We start from the raw sequence: 19,307 nt of genomic DNA, 5'->3' as shown, positions 1-19,307 counted from the left end.
ATGGTATACTGTTATGTTATTTCTGTTTAGCATAAACAATAACATAATTTTTCAAGTATCAAAAATATTATAAATAATTATATTGTAGGACTTCTAAAGACATTCTGTATTTTATTTGAGGTACATAAAAATGAGTACATAAAAAAAAAATTGTACATTTAAGTTGATGGAAAAACTCAGTCAGCTGAGCAGTCGCTTTGCCACATTCAGGGCTCTATTTTAATGATCTAGGTGCAAAGTCTAAAGCGCAGGGCACGAAAGCATTAAAGGCATGTTGGAATCCACTTTTGCTATTTTAAGGACGAATAAATACACTCTGCGCTGCGGTGCATGGTCTAAAAGGGTTGAGCTTATTCTCTTAATGAGTTATGGGTGTGTTTTGAGAATAAACCAATCAGTCTCATCTCTCATTTCCTTTAAAATTCAGCTGTGTTGTGCCATAGCGCATTTGCTATTTACATGGTGGACTTTGTAAATGAAAAAGCTGAAGGCTTCACTAGCGAAAAAACAGTTAAACAAACCACCTTCAGAGTGAGGATAAAGAACGAGCCTCTTACAATCTCTACAGTCTTTACTTTCACTTTCTTTTCCTCTCTTTCATGGATAAGGAAACTGTGTTGTATGTTTCTAAACTATTTCTAAATTCAGTTCTAATTTCCAACAACCGAATAAAAGGACAATAATAATATGTGGTGAGTTATATCCAAACACACATGCTATGCCCCATATGGTCTAAAACCTGACAGGTGGACAAATCTAAGCTTGTTTTTAATAAAACAAATATAAATATGCATATACTAAATAATAATTTAAAATAACATTATACAAAAGCGAGTTGCCATGTGTAAACTAAAAAAAGCCCCCCGAGATGAAGGCATGGAGGTAGTGGTTTTTATTATTATGTAGAAAGTAATAATTTTTGTAATATTTTAATTCTTTTTCATTTGCAAAGATATTTGCTTATTGCTGTACATCCTGTGTGTATTAAGCAATGTGTGAGTGAGGTGCACAACTCTGGACTTTAGACCTGCTTTCAGCCTATTTCAATGCACCTTAACACACATCTTTTTTAGACCAAAACACCCATGAGTCCACATGGGTGGCAAATGTCGCAAATGGATTTGCTATTTAAACAACATGGTTGAAAACGGGAAAACTAAGGCTACATTGGTCTGAAAATAGCAGCACGTCGGGGCAAACAAGTCTTGTGCCTTAATGCACCGGGTGTATGATAGGGCCCTCAGTGTCCGGTTAAAATGTTCTCCTTGATGCTCAAAGAGGCTTCAAACGATCTGAACATAATGGTCTCTTTATTGGTGGTTATAACTGATGTGGTGCGACTATAGTGAATTCACAAAGTTTGTGAAATTTATAACTTATGTATAAAGATGATTAGTTTTAAGATATTTTTATACATTTCTCAGTGAATATATACAATATGTTTTGGTACATTTAAACTAAAGTTTTATTAAACGTTTATATTCTCTAAAATAAAATTTTGGTCACCTAACAACTTTAGGCATAGAAAGATAGTACATTTAAATTAATTTAACCCCTTGACTGCACCTCTACCAAACAGTTGACCATGTTTTTACTGTTTTAAATAATGACTGTTAAAGTGATTTAAAGAATGACTGTTTTAAATAATGGCTTACACGGTATTGTTGGTTTACAAAAAAAAAAAATCAAACAAACATTAACACTGTTCATTTATTTTCAAAACTACATTTTGATGTCCCATACAGATAATATTATGGGATATTATCTATATCGGACATCAAAAGTGGTTTGCATCCTTTCGAAATAATTCTGTCATGATTGTTAACCTTCATGGTATTCTATCATGCTTTTTCAGGAGGTTTACAACAAGACTGTGTCTTTGTGGTCATATGTGAACAGCCAGATTGAGGAATTTACCAACCCACTGTATGTGAACTATGAACACCATGTTTTATATCCGATTGCCAGTCTTAGACATCTAGAGCTTTGGGTCAGTTATTATGTGCGTTGGAACCCTCGCATGAGGCCACAGGTGAGAAGCGATTTTTGTATGTTTAGTAACCTTTTTTATTATTATTATTTCATGGAGAAGTGGCGTTTGGGAAACCTGTTTGAAAAGTATCATTAATGCACACCACTTAAATAATATTGTTTATTTAGTTAAATTACTCATGTTTAAGTGCAACCAGATACTTCACACTTTGAAGCAGTCCAGTAACTTAATTTTAAGTTTATGAAACTTCCATTTAAAATGAGAGTTAGAAAGTTGAAAATGTATGCATAGATATTTGTTCTTATAGTTACAGTTTTTCCCAGTCACTTTGGTGCATTTCTCACACCACTATTTACATTTGCACAACAGTTAATGCATTTCTCAAAGCAATTAGTACAAACTGCAAAACCTAGCTAATAACCTGCAAAAGCGTGTCACTTGCTCAAAATAGATAGCTCATTCCTCTGACACTTTCATTGACATAAATACTTGCTTTAGTGTCATCAAGATGAAAAGTCCTGACACCATTGTTTATGAACAAGATAGTCAAAAGGCTTAGTCATGTTTTCATTATGACAGTTTACTCTGTTCCTTTTTTTTCAATGCAAAAAAATCTGATTTTGGTAAAAATGCTCAAGACAGCACTATATACTATTTGCACAGCCATTTGAAAACTACAGTAAAGTTACAGTGAAGACATCGCTGCATTTAGTGAGGTATCTGAGTACAAGACACTGAATATGTATGTTTCACATTTTTACTGCATAGGCTATTTGCAATTCTAAATTATTGACAGCATTGTTCAAAAGAATAAATACACCCTTATTTACAATAAACATGAACTCGCTTTGGGAAGAGCGGTGCACAACTGTAAACAATATTGCAGTACATATTGGAACTGAACCTACAACATTCATTGGTCTGTAAATAATTCATGAAATTGTTCAATTTAGAAGACATTTTGAGAAAAAAAAAGATTTAAATTATTTTTTTTTTAAATTTGCTTGACGGATTTTGACAACTCAGCATTTTTGTATGTAATGAAATGAGGACTATTAGTTTTACATGGAATGACTATTCAGCATTCACAAGTTTAGTTCATTTTGACTGATATGACATAAGCAAATGATAATGTTAGAAGACAGCAGAGAGTTGTATGAAAGCAATTGATGCACGTTTAAAAGCATTTGCAGTTTGTTGGAAGGAATGAGAAACTGCTACTATGATGTGCACAAATGACTAATTGTTTTGAGAAATGCATTAACTGTTGTGCAAATGCAAATAGTGTTTTGAGAAATGCACCAAAGCCACTGAGAAAAACTGTAAGAATAAATAACATTTTAAAATTCTTTTAATTTTTTTTAAACTAAAAAGAGTTTTGTATGTTTTTCAGGTTCCCATACATCAGAGTTTAAAGGAGTTGTTGGTCCTAAAGTCAGAGCTGCAGAAAAGAGTGGAGGATCTAAAACAAGATGCAGCTTCATCACATTCTCTCTCCTCTTCAGAGCATGAAGGCATGCCCATGCAAACTACTGTCTGAGTGTGTCTCATTTGGTAAATTCTGTAAATCATAGTTGCTCCCATCTCTGTTGTCACATTCGAATAATAACAACGTTTACATATAATAAAATTCTGGTGTAGTGCTTGGAATATACCCACACTGTGGTCATTGAGGCCCCCTATAGGCTACTGGCTAAATCTCATGGCACTGTTCACTCACAACACTCATTTCAATGAATTTTTTAATCATGCATAATATGAAAACTGTGAATAGATTTGCTTTGTTCTAGTGAAACATATTTGTTACACAGACCACCACCACCTTCAGACAAAATGTAAATAAGTTAAGTGCATTTAAATTGCATTTGTCTAATGCATGCATGTTTTATATTGTTTTTGTTATACACATTTTATAGCGTTATTTAATTAAAAAAAAAAAGTTTAAAACACATTTGAGTAACTGTTCATATTAATATATATACACATAATTGTGTTGAACAAATAAATAAAACATTTTATTTACCATTTCATCTGTATGTCTATAGCGCTTTTTACAATGTAGATTGTGTCAAAGCAGATTATTGTAGATGAAGTTCTGCTAAATTAAAACTACAACAGTTTCAAAGTTCACTGAGAAACCTCGAGAGAAACCAGGCACCACATTATTATTATTATTATTTATTTATTTTTTATTAATATTCATATTACAGGGTCATGGAAAACCTGAAAAAGTCATGGAATTTTGACATGGCATTTTCCAGGCCTGGAAAAGTTTTGGAAAAACAGAAAAGCCTGTAACAAATATCTGTATACTTGAATATAGGTTGGTTGTCTTTACTTCTTTCTGTCCTTGGCCATAAGCTTGCTCTCACATTATTAGTGCTGTGTAACCATTAACTAAATCAATTTTACATAGATATAAAAATACATTGAAACTAAATAGATTGTTTTGTGTTTTATGATATGCTGTAATGAATTTGAACGTGCATTGTTTTTCTCGTTATTTTCCACATATACGTAGACATTACATGAAACATTAGATCATGAATATTTACTTAAGTCCTGGAAAAGTCATTAAAAGTCATATTATTATTATTAATAATAATAATAATATTACTTAATACAATTACTTATTTACCAAAAAAACTAAATTATTATATTTGCTGCAGTTGGTAGTTCGTGATCTTTTTCTGTTTTAAATGCACGCTTGTTTTTAATTTGATCAAATTGTGTGGACTTCACCCATATTATAAATTTTAACTTAATTTTAAAATAATTTTTTTTTAAACAACAAATCGAATAACTACTGTCACGGTACTTTACACTACAGCTATTAGATTTATTTCATATTTTACTTTTTCCACTTTTGTATTAGTCCATTGAGGTACAGTCTGACTTTAACCTGCCAACAGGTAGTTTGCTGTCCGACTGGCGATCAAAATGATTTCTGAGGTAATAAAAAACGACATTAGCATCAATTATAAGCAGTAAATGATAAAAATATAATTAATATAGCCATTTTTTAAATTAAGTTTTGATACAGGCGCCGGCGGTAGTAGGCCTGGTACTAGTATTGTTAACGTGATCTCGGCTTTAAAAAGAAAAAAAGCATTTGTTTTGGTGTTACAAAGCAATTTACTGATTTGAAGTTAAAAAACATCAGTAATTATAGCACTTTAACGATAAAATAACTTAAGAAAAGTACTTTACCTTGTACTTGAAGACGGTTGGTGACAGTTGACTGACGTGCATTCGAATCGGCGACGTGAAGCGAGTCATCTCAATGAATCGAATCTTTTCTCTGAATTAATCATTTTACCGGAGTTTATAATGTAAACTACATTGTTACGCCAGTAGGTGGCGAAAACGAGCGTCTTTTTAAGTGTGAAAGATTATCTGTATGAACCTGTAAAGCAGATTAATTAAAACACGTATTCCACAAACAAAGAATTTATTTTCTTAAAGAAAAAAGTATTTTTATAAAGAATGTTTGTTTTAATTTGCTTAACCAAGTCCATTTGCCAAATAATACACACACATATTAGCAGTAGTCATTATTAACTTAAAATATTGTAATTATTATACGTTTATAATATAGACCTATACATTATTGGCAGCAATGTATTCTCTAATTTCAATTTTGCATTTATATCTTATTTTATTTAAAATGTTTATAATAATTTACTAATTAAATTTACTCTAACACTGCAGAAAACACATTATGTTTACCAATCCAACTAACAATAACCCTAACCTGCTTCTTTTTAAAGGATACAAATGGAATAAAAAGTGTACTTAAACGAAGAGGCACCAGTTCCAGCTGCCACAAACAGGCAATGGACACAGAATAACATAGGTTGCTCAGGTCAAAAAGACAGAGAATCAGGGAAAACAGCAACAAACATTTTAAAAGAAAGAGGGATAGACTCTGTTGATCTCATAAAATGCACAGACATACGTTCAACATGTGTCTAGCTCAAGGACCAGTCTTGCAGTTTTTTATTTTTATTTTTTGCATCCAACCAAACAGATGTTAGTTGAATTCAAATAGCTGGATTGACATTTTAATAAATGAAATAAAAAAGTATGGAAATAAAACGTAAAGTGTAGAGCTTATTTGTTTGCATATATGCATAATTTGAATGGTTTAGAGTAATGGTTGATTTTTATAATTGCCTATAATCAATTCGTATACTTTTATTGATGTATTTATTCATTTTTTGTTTGTTTGTTGTATTGTTTATCTGTTAGAACTCATATTAAATTGCTACCAACAGCAAGTGACAGAATTTCTTTCTTTCATTCCAATTACAACAAATAACTCCTGCAAGTCCTGCAGGAATTATAAAATCCTGCAGGATTTGTCACTTGCTTGGATTCATTGTAAAACCTGTAGGAAATTCCTGCACATATCCTCAGTGTGTCCTACAGGATTTTGTAATTCCTGCAGGACAGCAGCTATCCTGCAGGGGGACAATTTAAATCCTTCAGGATTCCTGTAAAAAGTACTGCAGGATTCTAAAACCTGTAGGAATTGCCTGCACATATTGTCATTTTTTCCTGCAGGATTTCATCATTCCTACAGGATACCAGCAGGTTCCTGCAGAAAAAATGAAAATCCTGCAGGATTCCTGTAGGCTATTTTTATAAGGGTTCTGAAGATTTTAATTTAATCATCATCTTGTTAGACCATCCATGATACATTTTTTTTCTATTTCCTATGCAACAAACGTACAGTATGCGCTTTGTTTCGTCTACAGTTCACGCTCGCACGTGCTTTGCCACAGACCTTTTTTAAATTGTTTTGAAAGCAATTCCCGCCTTGTTTTTTGGAAAATGTGGAGTGGTTTAGGCCTTTGTCCAATGACGGCACATGATATTTGAATATGCATGACCTTTTAAACCAATCCACAGTTATGGAGGCCGTTTTAAATGCCTTCCGGGATTGACCAATCAGGCAGGTCTCGTAGTGAGCTAGCGCGAGGCTGTGTGGTCTTCCATAGAGGAAGCGTGAGGCCGTGTGATTGAGGAGAACAGACGACAGGACAAACATAAGAAGGTATCATTACAACGCTAGGTTTGAAACTATAGGCTGCGACCCGATATTTTCTTTAAAATGTTAATTAATGTTTGAACGCGTGTAAGTTTCATCTTGTATATAAACCTCGTTTACGTTGACAATGGTTTAATTTGTTCAAAACTCAAAACTTTAATTTGTGATTTCTCTTTGCAGTTTATCAAATCTGTATTTTATTTTTGTTATCCCGCTGTCGATTGACAAAGTTGAGTAACGTTTTTTTTTAATGGTTGGCAGATTTAAAAATAATAATCTGCATATACAAAAACATGAGTTGTTAAATTGCCAACATGTTGTAGATAAGTGCATGGAGTATTCTTTAACTTTAATTGTTTCGTCTTATGTGTTCGCTGGTTATTGTGAGCTTTGAGTCGTTAAAGCGTGGACAGCCAATGCCAGTCATGGCTGGTTTTAACTCTTTGGCCTTTGTAACGTACGGGCTTGTGCTGGGTGCTAATTTGCGAATCCTAGTATGGCGAAGAGTTGGCTCCTGAATATATATATATTATTTTCTTTCTTTTTTGCCGTTGCTGCGTCAAAGTCCAGCAACGTAACTGAATATATTAGCTATTCATTATATCGTTAGTGCAATTCATAATTCGCTCTATAACGCCTCCCATGACGCCAACCAAACAAGGTTAAAATTGCGTTGCCAGGGGGGCTTTGAAAGGTTCGAATGACCCACTCCCACTGACAAAGGTCCAGAATTTGTCCTATATATGATCTCATTTGTCCTATTTTGACTGGTATTCCATCATAAATTGTGAAAATAACCCATCGAAGAAGGCTTTAACACCAAGTGGAATCCTCTGTTGGCTGTTGTTACTTCAGCTAATCAATTATGAAAAATAATTGTTTGCATTGTCCAAAACTAAGTCCAACTTTTGTGCAAGAAAACATGCAATCTAAGGAAAGTGAAGTCATCTTTCACTACTGACCTATTGTATTGTTGTTTAAATAGGGAAAACATTTTACAAGTAACTTTTATTGTAAACCTTGAACCTTATTAACGAAACAAAAATTATCAATAAAAAGGTCTGAAGCACCAAATTGAAGTTAATTTTAACACTAATCTGGTTATTGTTATTCATGAGTTTTCGATGTAACGTTTTTACAAAAAAAAAAAAAATCTAGAAAAATTTTGAAGGGCAACATTTATTATTGTTTATTTTTTACTCAAATTACCAAATTCTAACTATGGAAAGTTGAATGTGCTGGCCAGATTATTATTTGTCTAATAAATGAACATAAGCTACAGTTTCTAATATATATTTTTTAATTATAAATCATGTAATTTGTGTATTATAGTACTTTTTTTTTTTTTTTTTTTTTTTTTTTTTTTTTTTTTTTTCAAAATCTTTAAGGAAATGTTTTGGTAATCAAAGTTTTTGGTTCTGATGACCATCTGGCAAGCTATTTAAACAAAAAAAGTGCTTTAAAATATCACTAAAATGCACTATTTGCATAATTAAAAAAAATTTGACTAATAACTGCAAAAAGGTCAATTTTTCTTTTTTTTTAAAAAAGAACCCCCTTTTTGACCAGGCTGGCTACGGGCCTGCAACCAATGAGTTATAAATGTGCGTGAGCGTAGCGTTACGTAATTAATATTCAAACTATTAACCTTTTAACGTTTACTGTGGTAGGATTTGATGTGCAGTGTGTGGAACTGATAAAGCTGGCCTCGTGGCGACGCATTATATTTACCAAATTTTTTAAATTTAGAAAATTAAAAGTTGCTAAACTGTGCTTTTGCAGTGTCTGCTGTTAAAAAATGGTGTGTGCAAGTCATTTTCTCATTGCTAATTGATTTAGTTTAGCTGAGAATGCTATTTAGCCGCTCCCTTTACATTGCCTGTCTTTAAAGTACTTGTGTATTGATTTGATCTCAATCTTATTTGGAAAATAAGTAATTTTGCCGCATTGCAGTTTAAAACAAAGTTCATTTTTTAATAATGTTCTGTTGTCAGCGTAAGCTTTACACCATTAGAAAATATTTAGACCTGCTGTGAGCTATAAAGTTGTAATCAAAGTATATGCTTTTACTATGTCAGAATATGTGTATTAAACATCAGTTCAAAATATCAATAGTATGGACAAATGTAGCTATCAATAGTATATGCGTTTAGTTTATCAGCCTGTGTATTAACCATCAGTTCAAAACGCACAATATTATGAACAAATCTGTAGCAATCAAAGAATTAAAACCATTCCAAAAGAGTTCAACACTGGTCACAACCTATAAAACAGTGAATTGTCAGTCTCTCTATGCTCTTAAAAAGTACGTATTTGCTTGACTGAGTTAGGATTTATTGTAAATTATCTGTTAACTGTATCATACATTTGCATGTCATAATAATTATGCATAGTATCTCATTTGCATTGTAAAATGTCTTTACATAGTGTACTTTATTATTATTATTATTATTATTATTATTAATAAAACCGTAGCCTAAACAAGCATTTTGTGAAGCTGTAGTACATAGTGATTTTGAGTTCTCTCCATAATTAACATGCATGTTTTGGTATATAACATTTTCATGTAATTCTAGGTGTGGGAATATTTGAGTGGCTTTGTAATAATGGCAAAGGGTGATCCAGGAAAACCCAAGGGCAAGATGTCTGCCTATGCCTACTTTGTCAAGACATGTCGTGAAGAGCACAACAAGAAGAACCCTGGCGTTACGGTTAACTTCTCAGAATTTTCAAAGAAGTGCTCTGAGAGATGGAAGGTAAGTAGATTTATTATCTGGTGTTGTCTATATCCTAAAACCAAATAAAACCTCTTCTAAAAAACCCTTATTTGTTGCAGACTATGTCGCCGAAAGAGAAGACTAAATTTGAAGACCTGGCCAAACAGGACAAGGCTCGTTATGATCAGGAAATGATGCACTACAATCCAGGAAAGAAAAGTCGGAAGCAGAAGAAAGACCCTAATGCTCCAAGGCGGCCACCGTATGCATTCTGTCTTTATAGAGTACCTTTCGTCTGTCTGTCTCAGTGATTGTGGTTAGGGCTGGGCAGTCATTTAAGTGATTTTCATGTGCATTTTGTCAGTAAAGCTGGTTCTAGTGAATTGGCTTATTCAGACAATAATGGCATAGATTATTATTATTACCATTATTTTAATCTTTTTTTTTTTTTTTATATATTTTATTTGTACAATATTACAACTAAGTTGTACAAAAAGTTAACGTATGCAAGTACAGACTGCATGATTTTAGCCAAGATTTTTGACTCGCCAACAGGTTTTCAGAAATCGCTGTCAAATGTGTGAAATTAGAGGCAAATCGGTGCTCGTTCACGTGAGTAACAATCACAGTGTGCAAACAATTATTACAGGTGTGATCTGAAAGAATCGCCAATGAGTCATAAGACGGAGGGTCGAGGGCCAGACGGAATCTGCGGACAAATTTTGCTATTTCTGCAGAGAATTTTGGTAAAAATCTGCGGATTTCTGCAGAATTATTTTGGGAGTATTGTAACTAAAAAACCTTAATATGTGAAATAAAAAAAACATTCTCTTTAACTTTTATTTAATGTTTAAAATGCAACTCCAATTTGATTCACTTTATTCGGTAAACAAAACAAGTCTCTCATATAATATATCTACTAAAAGACAGAAAATATTACTGTACAAACTGCGTTTACATAAATCAAATTAACATTTTTATATTATTCAATAATATTACTATAATTAAAAAAAGTGAACAAATATAGATTTACTCAAGTAAATGATGGGCTAAAAATCTACGGTGTTCTGTGCGCTCCGATTCCGTTTGGGCCTACATGACTTAACATCATGCTGTGTGAAATGTGTTTTGATTGAAAATAACATTGGCGATTAACTATATCTAGGCCCACACGGAATCTGTGCGCACAGAAATCTGCAGATTTTTAGCCCATCGTTGAGTCTGTTTACGTGTGTGTGTGTGAGTGAGTTATATTTAAGTTTTCATTTCACTGATTTTATTGTGATTTTTTTTTTTTTTAATATAAAAATGTTAATATGATTTATTTACAATACAGTAAAGTTTTCTGTTTTTCACGAGATATTTTATATGAGAGACTTGCTTTGTTTACCAAATAAGCGGATCTAATTGAATTTGCATTGTAACAAGTTAAACGTATTTTTATTATTTCAAATATTAGGTTTTTAATTATAATACTCCGCATAAATATAGTTCTGCATAAATTGCAACTTTTTTTACGAAATTCTTAGCAGAAATGGCAAAAAATGTCTGCAGAGTCTGTCTGGCCCTACCTATAGCCAATGAGAGAGCAGCATCCCCTAGTATGGGTGTCTGAAGGCCAGCAGGAAGTTGGTGGAGAAGATGAAAGGGCTTTTTTTTCCCCCCGTCTATTTGGACTCAAGAAATGGAAGAAAAACTAGTAGAAATTTGGCAGGAGCACCTGTGTCTGTCTGACATGTCATCTGACAATACCACAACCGGGTCGAGAAAGGAAAAAAAAAAACTGCGAATTCCTTTCAAAACCCAGGTGAGACTGTTTCTGAAAGAGAGGTAACTTTAACTCTTACTCAGTTACCGTGGTAACTTACTCTGTGAAGTGAACTTAACCTGGTCAGGAGCAGGTTTTATTCTTAAAACTCTGAGTTTCTGTCAGTCTCCTCCCCCTTACAGTGTTTCCAAACTACAATGGAAACACTTTTACCGAATTCCAGTAAAATAAGGTAATGTGATTTTGTTATAAGAGATCATATAATGATGAAAATGTGTGTGAATGGATAAACCAGCAGGCAGAGCACACTGTTGAACATCTATAATGTTCTGGCCATTCTAAAATGCCTTACTATTTTAGTATTAAAATTATATTGTAATGACCTCCAGAGCATCTGGAGCATGTTTAAGAGCGTCTGTTCTCCGTGTCTCATGCCTTCAAACGCCACCAGGCGTTCATTGTGTGTCTGCATTGTCTTCTGAGGTGAAAGTCATTTATTAAATAAAGAAAAGATTCACGCAGCTTCTTCTACCGCAGTAAATTCTGTTTTTACTGTTGATATTTGGCGCCAGTTAATCAGGAAGTGACGATTTTTGGAAATGCTGCTTTATTTGCACATCTTTTATGCAATATTCCAGTTTTGCACGCACATTTAATTGGCATTTTTGGATAGAAACATTGCCTACGTTTCAGTCACACAAAGAACAGTCACGTCCTTTTTTTAATGAATAGTTAGCTTAAATTCACTGACCTTGACAGGGACATGTACTGTAACTAGATAAATGGGATTATTACTGGTTCTTAATTTTTTTTTTAGTACTGCTAAATGTCTATTTAGTATTCTAAATGTCATATCAACCTCTACCACTTGATCAATAAAGGCAGACACACAAGTGCGCTTTAAATCTATTAAAAACTTAATTTTAGAAATTTTATCCTAAACTGATCAATGTGTTAAAGTAGGAGCCTTAAATTAAACATTTCCTCAGAACATTGAGTTAAGGTTATCTGCATTCCTGTTTTGTCAAATTTGTTGTAGAAACTCCTTAGTAGCCTATTTTATGAAATTTAATGAAATTACATCTGAAATAACTTCAAAACTACAGCCAATTCCCCACTTTTTCAAGTGAAAAGTTAATAAACGTCACACCTTACATTGCTTATTATATTTAAATATTTTAAATGTAAACATGCGCATTAACTTGAGCAGCTGTTTTCCCACGCTAACTGTCTCTGTTTCCCTGATGCAGTGGTGTTGTTTTTTTAAATATATGGTCATTTTGCTATACCTTTGCATGAGCACATCAAGTTCAGCTGGAGAAAGAAATGTTTTTTTTTTCTTTCAGATGTTGCAATAGTCACTCATCATATCTGCGCTCCATTAATAATGCCTTTTTTTTTTATAGTTGCGGTGTGCACGCTTAACTCTGAGTTGGTCGAAGTTGATTGACTCAGATCAGCTATTCTGAAACCGAAAACTAAGTTTTCGATCTCTCTCTCTCTCTCTCTGTAAGTTTTTTTAATTTATATATATATATATATATATATATATATATATATATATATATATATATATATATATATATATATATATATATATATATATATATATATATATATATATATATATATATATATATTTATTTATTTATTTATTTATTTATTTATTTATATAAATATAAATTAAATGCCTTTGAGAGAGTGGCTATTTTAAGACCACAGCTAAAAATTCTCTGCCATTGGTCACCCTTGAGTTGATCTCCATGAACTTGTGGGAATATGGCTTGATAGAGTTAAATATTATGACCAGGACTTTCAACTCAGTTTGGTATTTTACAGGTAGCCAGTTCAGTGTTGCAAGGCTTGGAGGGGTGTTCACATTTCAGGAGTCTAGCAGTGACATTCTGGATTAGTTGCAGTGATACAGATTATTAATCCCAAAGTAGAGTGAGCTACAGTAGTCTAGAAGAGAAATGATCAGTGCATGAATTGTTTTGAGTCCATGAATCGTCCACTGAAGCTAGGTAGGGTCTGGATGAGACCACATGGGAAAGCTAGGTTAGTGAGACCAGCAGGGTGTGCTCAACCTGCAGTCTGTGTGCTTTAGGACTGCAACTAACAATTATTTTAATAGTTGATTAATCTATTGTTTTTTTTTTTGTTTTTTGTTTTTTTCCCAATGAATCGGAAAAAAAGAAAAGCATTCGTTTTTAAACACTTTATTTAAAAACAACTAAAATCTTTAGAATGTGCACGGACATGTTGTCCTTGAACATGCCTGAGCCGTTGTTGTTGTTGTTATTATAATAATAATAATAATAAAATAAAAAAAACTTAGTAGTTTTGTCGTGTTTTCAATCCAAATATATATATAAAAAATAATCTTAAATCAAGATACATGCTAGACACATGAAATAGCATAAGAAATCGTCTTGTTTTCTGGAAAAAAAACAACAACAACTCCATATTAAGTGATCGCTTGCTTAAAACAAGCTAAATTATTTGCCAATGGAGTAAGAAAAATAATCTTAATGAGATATAATCCCAAACAGAAGTTTTAAGCATCACTTTTCTTATGCTGGTTTTCTTGTGTAGTAATCTTGATATAAGCTTTTTTTTTTTAGATATTTGGATTGGAAGCGAGATGAAATGACAAAGTAAAGCTTTTTTGCAGTGTAGCGATACATAACAACAGATGGAAAAATGAATGATGCAAAAAAGGCGAGTGAATAAAAACATGTCTTTAGTCTTTCAATGCAAATTAACTATACTACCGCTGCTTTACTTCTGTTATTAACCCTTTCACTGAGTTTAAAAGATTCTATCTGGCCCCGGGAGTAAGTTTTTCATTTACCTTTAATGTTTCTGTGGTGACGCGTCATGTTTGTCACGTGACACATGGCAGCCCCAATAGCGCTGTATGACAGATGTATCCCTTTTATTGTGCCTTTCTATTTTAATGCAAAAAATTCACACACTTGCTCATGTCATCAACTACCTGATATTCCAAATCACAAAAATATGAGTTTTTTTTTTGTTATTTTAAAAGATGTAGAAATTATCTTGATTGTGATATTTTTTTATTTATTATTTTTTTAAATAACGTGACATGGGCCATGCTTACTTGTGGCCGTGCGTTTGCCTCATTAATAAAAGCAAAACACACAGGATTCAGCAAGTAAATTCACCAGTTACTCTCAAAATGCATGCAAGTAAGTGGCTGGCCAGCTGGGAGATCAATAGATTGAACTTTATTGTTACTTTGATGACGTGTATTTGATATGAATATACACAATAATACATGAATAATATAAGCAAGTTATATTTGAGACTTCAATAGACTTTCTTGTATTTTATAAACTTTAAATATATTGTTTTACCAGTACTTGTGTGTATTTACATGTCTAAAACATAAAATAAGCATTGGGTGGTTATGCAGTGTAATTGTGATATGACGCATTTTCTCTTGCTCAGCGCCAGCCAATGCACTAAAGCTCAGTTTGAATTTTTCACGTCATGCTTGTAAAGCTGGATAACGAGAAACACCAAGCACCAGGGAAATTATGTTCCTCACTTCAAAGTGGAACAAAAGTAGGATTCTGTAGTGATTTACCCTGCCGTTGCTCCCTTCCTCAGCATGTATCTTTCCTCTAACTTTTTTTTTTCCTCTGTCAAAAAAAAAGAGCAAGAGAGATTGTGTGTTCACTCCGCTCCGTGCTCAACTAAATTTTTATTTATTTTTTATTTTAATAATCCAATGTCTCTGCATTGCGCAACACAACGAAATGATTATTAAATCCGTTGCCAACGCTTTTAGTAATCAATTTTAATTGATTCCTTGTTGCAGCCCTAGTGTGGGTCCTAACACCCCAGCATATTGATGGGGAATCTATACTGCTCGGTGAGTGCCATCTTTCATATGAGACTTAAAACCAAGGTCCTGACTTTCTGTGGTCATTATTGCTAGGATGTCCTTCAATAAGAGTAGTGGTTTAACACCGACATCCTGGCCAGATTTGCCCACTGGCCTCTGTCCTTCATGGCCTCCTAACCATCCCTATATCTTGGCTTCATCGCTCGATCTCCTTTCCACTAATCAGCTGGTGTGTGTGGTCTGGTGCAATATGGCTGCCGTCGCATCATCCAGGTGGCTGCTGAACACTAGTGGTGGTTGAGGAGATTTCCCCCAAAAACGTGTAAAGCGCTTTGTGTCCTGAAAAGACATTTATAGAAAAGCAAGAACAAATCACAGAATTAATCAAATTATTATTTTTTTTATTTTAAGGTTGATTTATAGTATTTCTGTCTTTGATTTCATTAAATGCAGACAATTTAGAGGCATCTTTTTTGTTTTGTTGTTTTAAGTTTTGATGGCATGCTTTGAACATTTCTAAAGCCTTTACATTTTATTTAATATTTTTGTTTGGCACATATAGTTGTGTGTCATCTATGTAGCAATTAAACCAATCCGTATTACTCAAAGATGTCACATAGTGAGAGCATATATAGAAAAAAAAATTGATTTGGACCTAATCTGGATCACTGTGAAACTCTGCATGAGATGTGCAATGTAGAGGATGTGTAATTTCAATGTTAATTAGCAGCGTTAAATAATGAAAGATGGCTTGGTCAAATGAGAATTGTAAAACATTTCACTGCAACCTAATACAATGTTAGAAATGTGAAATAAAAATAATGTTTTAATAATAGGTGCTGTTATACCGAGGACTATGAGAGCCACAGAATCACCAGTCGACCAAAAGATAGGTGTCATTTAATACTTTTGAGACAAGCGGCAACCTCCCGCTCTCCCTCGGGAAGCCAATACGGAAGTAACTGAAAGTGCAATTCATTAAAATTCCGCTAGTCCTGGCTCCATAATAGAGCAATTTGCAATTGAGCCCACTGTTAGAATGGCCAACTTTACAGCAGAAAAAAGGTGTTTACAGCCAGGTACAAAGAACGATTTTGGGTCATATAGCTATTATTACCCTCCATGACAACTGTGAGGGGGGGGTGAATTTTTTTTATAACTTATCCATTTCCTTTATATTAGGTTATATTAAGTTTGCATAATTAAGGGCGTGGCCACTTGAGTGGCAGCTAGGTCTCGCTAGTCACCGTCACTTCACCTCAGCTGAATCCGGCAGATTAGCCTCTGATCTTGGCATAATCATCGTATTTTTGTTTTGTTTTATGTGGCTTTACACAGTCAGCTGCCTTTTGGACTTATTTCTTACAATTATCAGATGATATGGGATGCTGTGTGCACCTAATTGTGTTCACAAACCATTCATGTGGCCTCGTTTCCCATGCGAGTAAAGTTATATACTTGTATACCACCTCTATAAATGTATTTGTTTTATTTAAGATCATTTATCATTAATATTTTTCTTTAGACCCGTAAAGCACTCCAGAATGTGACAGATTGATTAGCTGTAGGCTATATAATAGTCATCTGAAGCGTTATCATACAGTGTTATGCTGGAGTTCATCAATAGTCTTGCATTTCTTAACACACACTATATCTGAAGTGTTTGGAAGTAATTTGTGTTTTCCTCCTGTAGAAAAACGTCATAAGAACAATGCTTAGTGGCTCAATGTATTACTACAGTGTTTTTAAAAGTCTAAACACTTTATTGATATAGTGTACAACCAAGCACATGTGGTCAGAGCACGAACGAGTTACAGGTAATAAAAGTATTTTTTATTTTTTTTATAAGTGTTTCTCTCAAAGTAAAGTCTGTCTTAGCCAGGTCTAAGCAAAGTGCCAGCAGGTGTCTGTAGCTCCGCTCACTCTCCACCTCTTTGCCCTTGTTTGGTATCCCGCCGTGGGTGCGATGATGCGCGAACAAAATGGCGACGGTTGGCCGCGCCTACTTGTAGCTTTTGCGCTCTTCAGAAACCTATGGGTGACGTCACGGATACTACGTCCATATATTTTACAGTCTATGTTTTGAGAAGAGCTGTTTCAGTTCTTTACCGCCCTCTAAAACCTGACTTTGTTGATCTACAGCATTCCAATATTCTTTGATTAAGGTTTGTAGTTGGAGGAATGTCAATTATAGACTATTATGGCCAAACTTTCTTGGATTAAAGTCTAAACTGAGGAGTGAAACAAGTCCAGTGTTGCAAGCTGAGGTGCTATCTTTAAAATCTTTACATTTTATAGAAGGATAATGACTGCTTGAAATAAATCCGTCCCTGAGATGGTTCTGTAGTCATGTCATTATTTGTCACTGAATAAATTAATGCAATTAAATCATGTCACAAAGGATTTCCTTAGTGTCTCCTTCGTGGGAGTTTGGAGTTTCTGCAGAAGAGTGCCCTCTCATCTGACATTGATTGCTGATCACACAACCATGCTTTCCTCACATGATGTGCATGACTTGCAGCTTTGCTCAATTGGATTTTGATTAATTGCTCAGCCTTTTAATATTGTTACCTTGTTGCTTTTTCAGGTCTGGATTTTTCCTGTTCTGTGCAGAGCAGAGGCCAATTATCAAGGCTCAGAACCCCAGCCTTGGCATTGGAGATGTAGCCAAGAAACTGGGAGGGATGTGGAACAACCTGTCTGATTCTGAGAAGCAGCCCTTCCTATCGAATGCTGACAAACTGAAGGACAAGTATCAGAAGGTGGTGAATGCACCAATAAAAGTCTCTTTGAAAAATTTCTTGTGCTCCCAAAGTCTTTACATAATGTAGTAAAATCTGAATATTACTGCTTTCACTGTATTTTATTTAATTAAAAAAAATTGTTGTAAATGTGACCATTCATAGCATAAGACTTATTTTACATTGTTTTGGATTCTCAGGATATGGCATTTTACAGAAAAAAGGGAAGTGGAGGCTCATCGTCTGCCAAATCTGAACCAAAGGATGACGAAGACGATAATGATGAGGAAGAAGAAGAAGAGGATGACGACGACGATGATGAGGACGATGACTAAATAATTGATTTCTCCTAATTGGGCAGTAAGGTGTTTGATCACTTAAGTCTGGGTCTAAAAGGTCTTGGTGTCAAGGCTGCTATACACTGATAATCAGTAGAGGAGCCCTGTGCATGCAAGCTCTGTCTTCAGACAACCTCTCTCAATGCTGGGTTTGCTGGTGGACCTGTTACAGCTTGCTATTAAACTGTGTTGGTAAGAGCATAATATTTCCACACTGTTGAACAAATAAAGTGGTAGCAGTACAAACTCTTTTAAAGTATTTAAGGTGGTGTCTATATATGGCTGTTAAAATAATTCAAAAAAATCTTTCTTTAACTTCCTGTGTTGTTTGTGATGTGCAGAATTATTATTTCTTGAGTGATTTAAATTAGGTGAATTTTATGTGTGCAGAGTCAAGGAACTTTATCAGCTTAAACCAGAGGCAAGTGATCAAATGTTTAGCGGACATAAGCTATTATTTGCTCCTTCAGTTGTTACATGTTATGTATCAATGACACTGTGATTTGAAATAAACGTGACATTTTTAGATCTTAAATGATTGAAGTGTTTTTTTCTATGCATTTCTCATGCATAATGTATGTAGCATTTAAATATTTGGAGTATTTGTCAGTTAATAAAAGGATGTATACTTTCTGGATAAAAGATTTGCTTTTTAAATTCAATTTGTGTTCTTGATTTAATTATAGTGATATAATTGTTACAGTGCAGTGACTGTAAAAAAGCCACTAGATACCAATGCAGGGTAAGAATTGCAAATGCCATTTCAATAACCCATTTGTAACTTGAAGCTGTAAATAATACCATTTCTAAGATGCTTCTAAAA

General features: G+C 33.8%; 2 protein-coding genes across 6 annotated transcripts in view; both read left to right on the top strand.

The window, feature by feature from the left end:
• Positions 1 to 9,706, top strand: part of mtmr1b (myotubularin related protein 1b) — a 53,702-nt gene extending 43,996 nt beyond the window's left edge. For 2 of the 5 annotated variants that reach the window (XM_056446791.1, XM_056446787.1), the window contains 2 exons: positions 1,856 to 2,032; positions 3,387 to 3,944. In XM_056446791.1, coding sequence (XP_056302766.1) covers positions 1,856 to 2,032; positions 3,387 to 3,533 — 324 coding nt within the window. In that variant the 3' untranslated portion in view covers positions 3,534 to 3,944. Of the gene's footprint in view, positions 1 to 1,855; positions 2,033 to 3,386; positions 3,945 to 4,203; positions 4,482 to 9,622 lie in introns of those variants that run through there. The other 3 variants (XM_056446789.1, XM_056446790.1, XM_056446792.1) reach the window with 3 other exon arrangements.
• hmgb3b (high mobility group box 3b) lies at positions 9,653 to 18,809 on the top strand. The gene is made up of 4 exons (XM_056446795.1): positions 9,653 to 9,802; positions 9,883 to 10,025; positions 17,993 to 18,167; positions 18,347 to 18,809. The coding sequence occupies exons 1-4, from the start codon at positions 9,653 to 9,655 to the stop codon at positions 18,479 to 18,481; spliced, it is 603 nt and encodes a 200-aa protein (XP_056302770.1). The 3' UTR covers positions 18,482 to 18,809.
• Positions 18,810 to 19,307: the final 498 nt, after the last annotated feature.

Source organism: Danio aesculapii, chromosome 21, assembly GCF_903798145.1.
Source record: "Danio aesculapii chromosome 21, fDanAes4.1, whole genome shotgun sequence".
Taxonomy (NCBI): domain Eukaryota; kingdom Metazoa; phylum Chordata; class Actinopteri; order Cypriniformes; family Danionidae; genus Danio; species Danio aesculapii.
The sequence above is the reverse complement of the archived record's forward strand: the minus strand, read 5'-3'. Positions and strand labels throughout refer to the sequence as shown.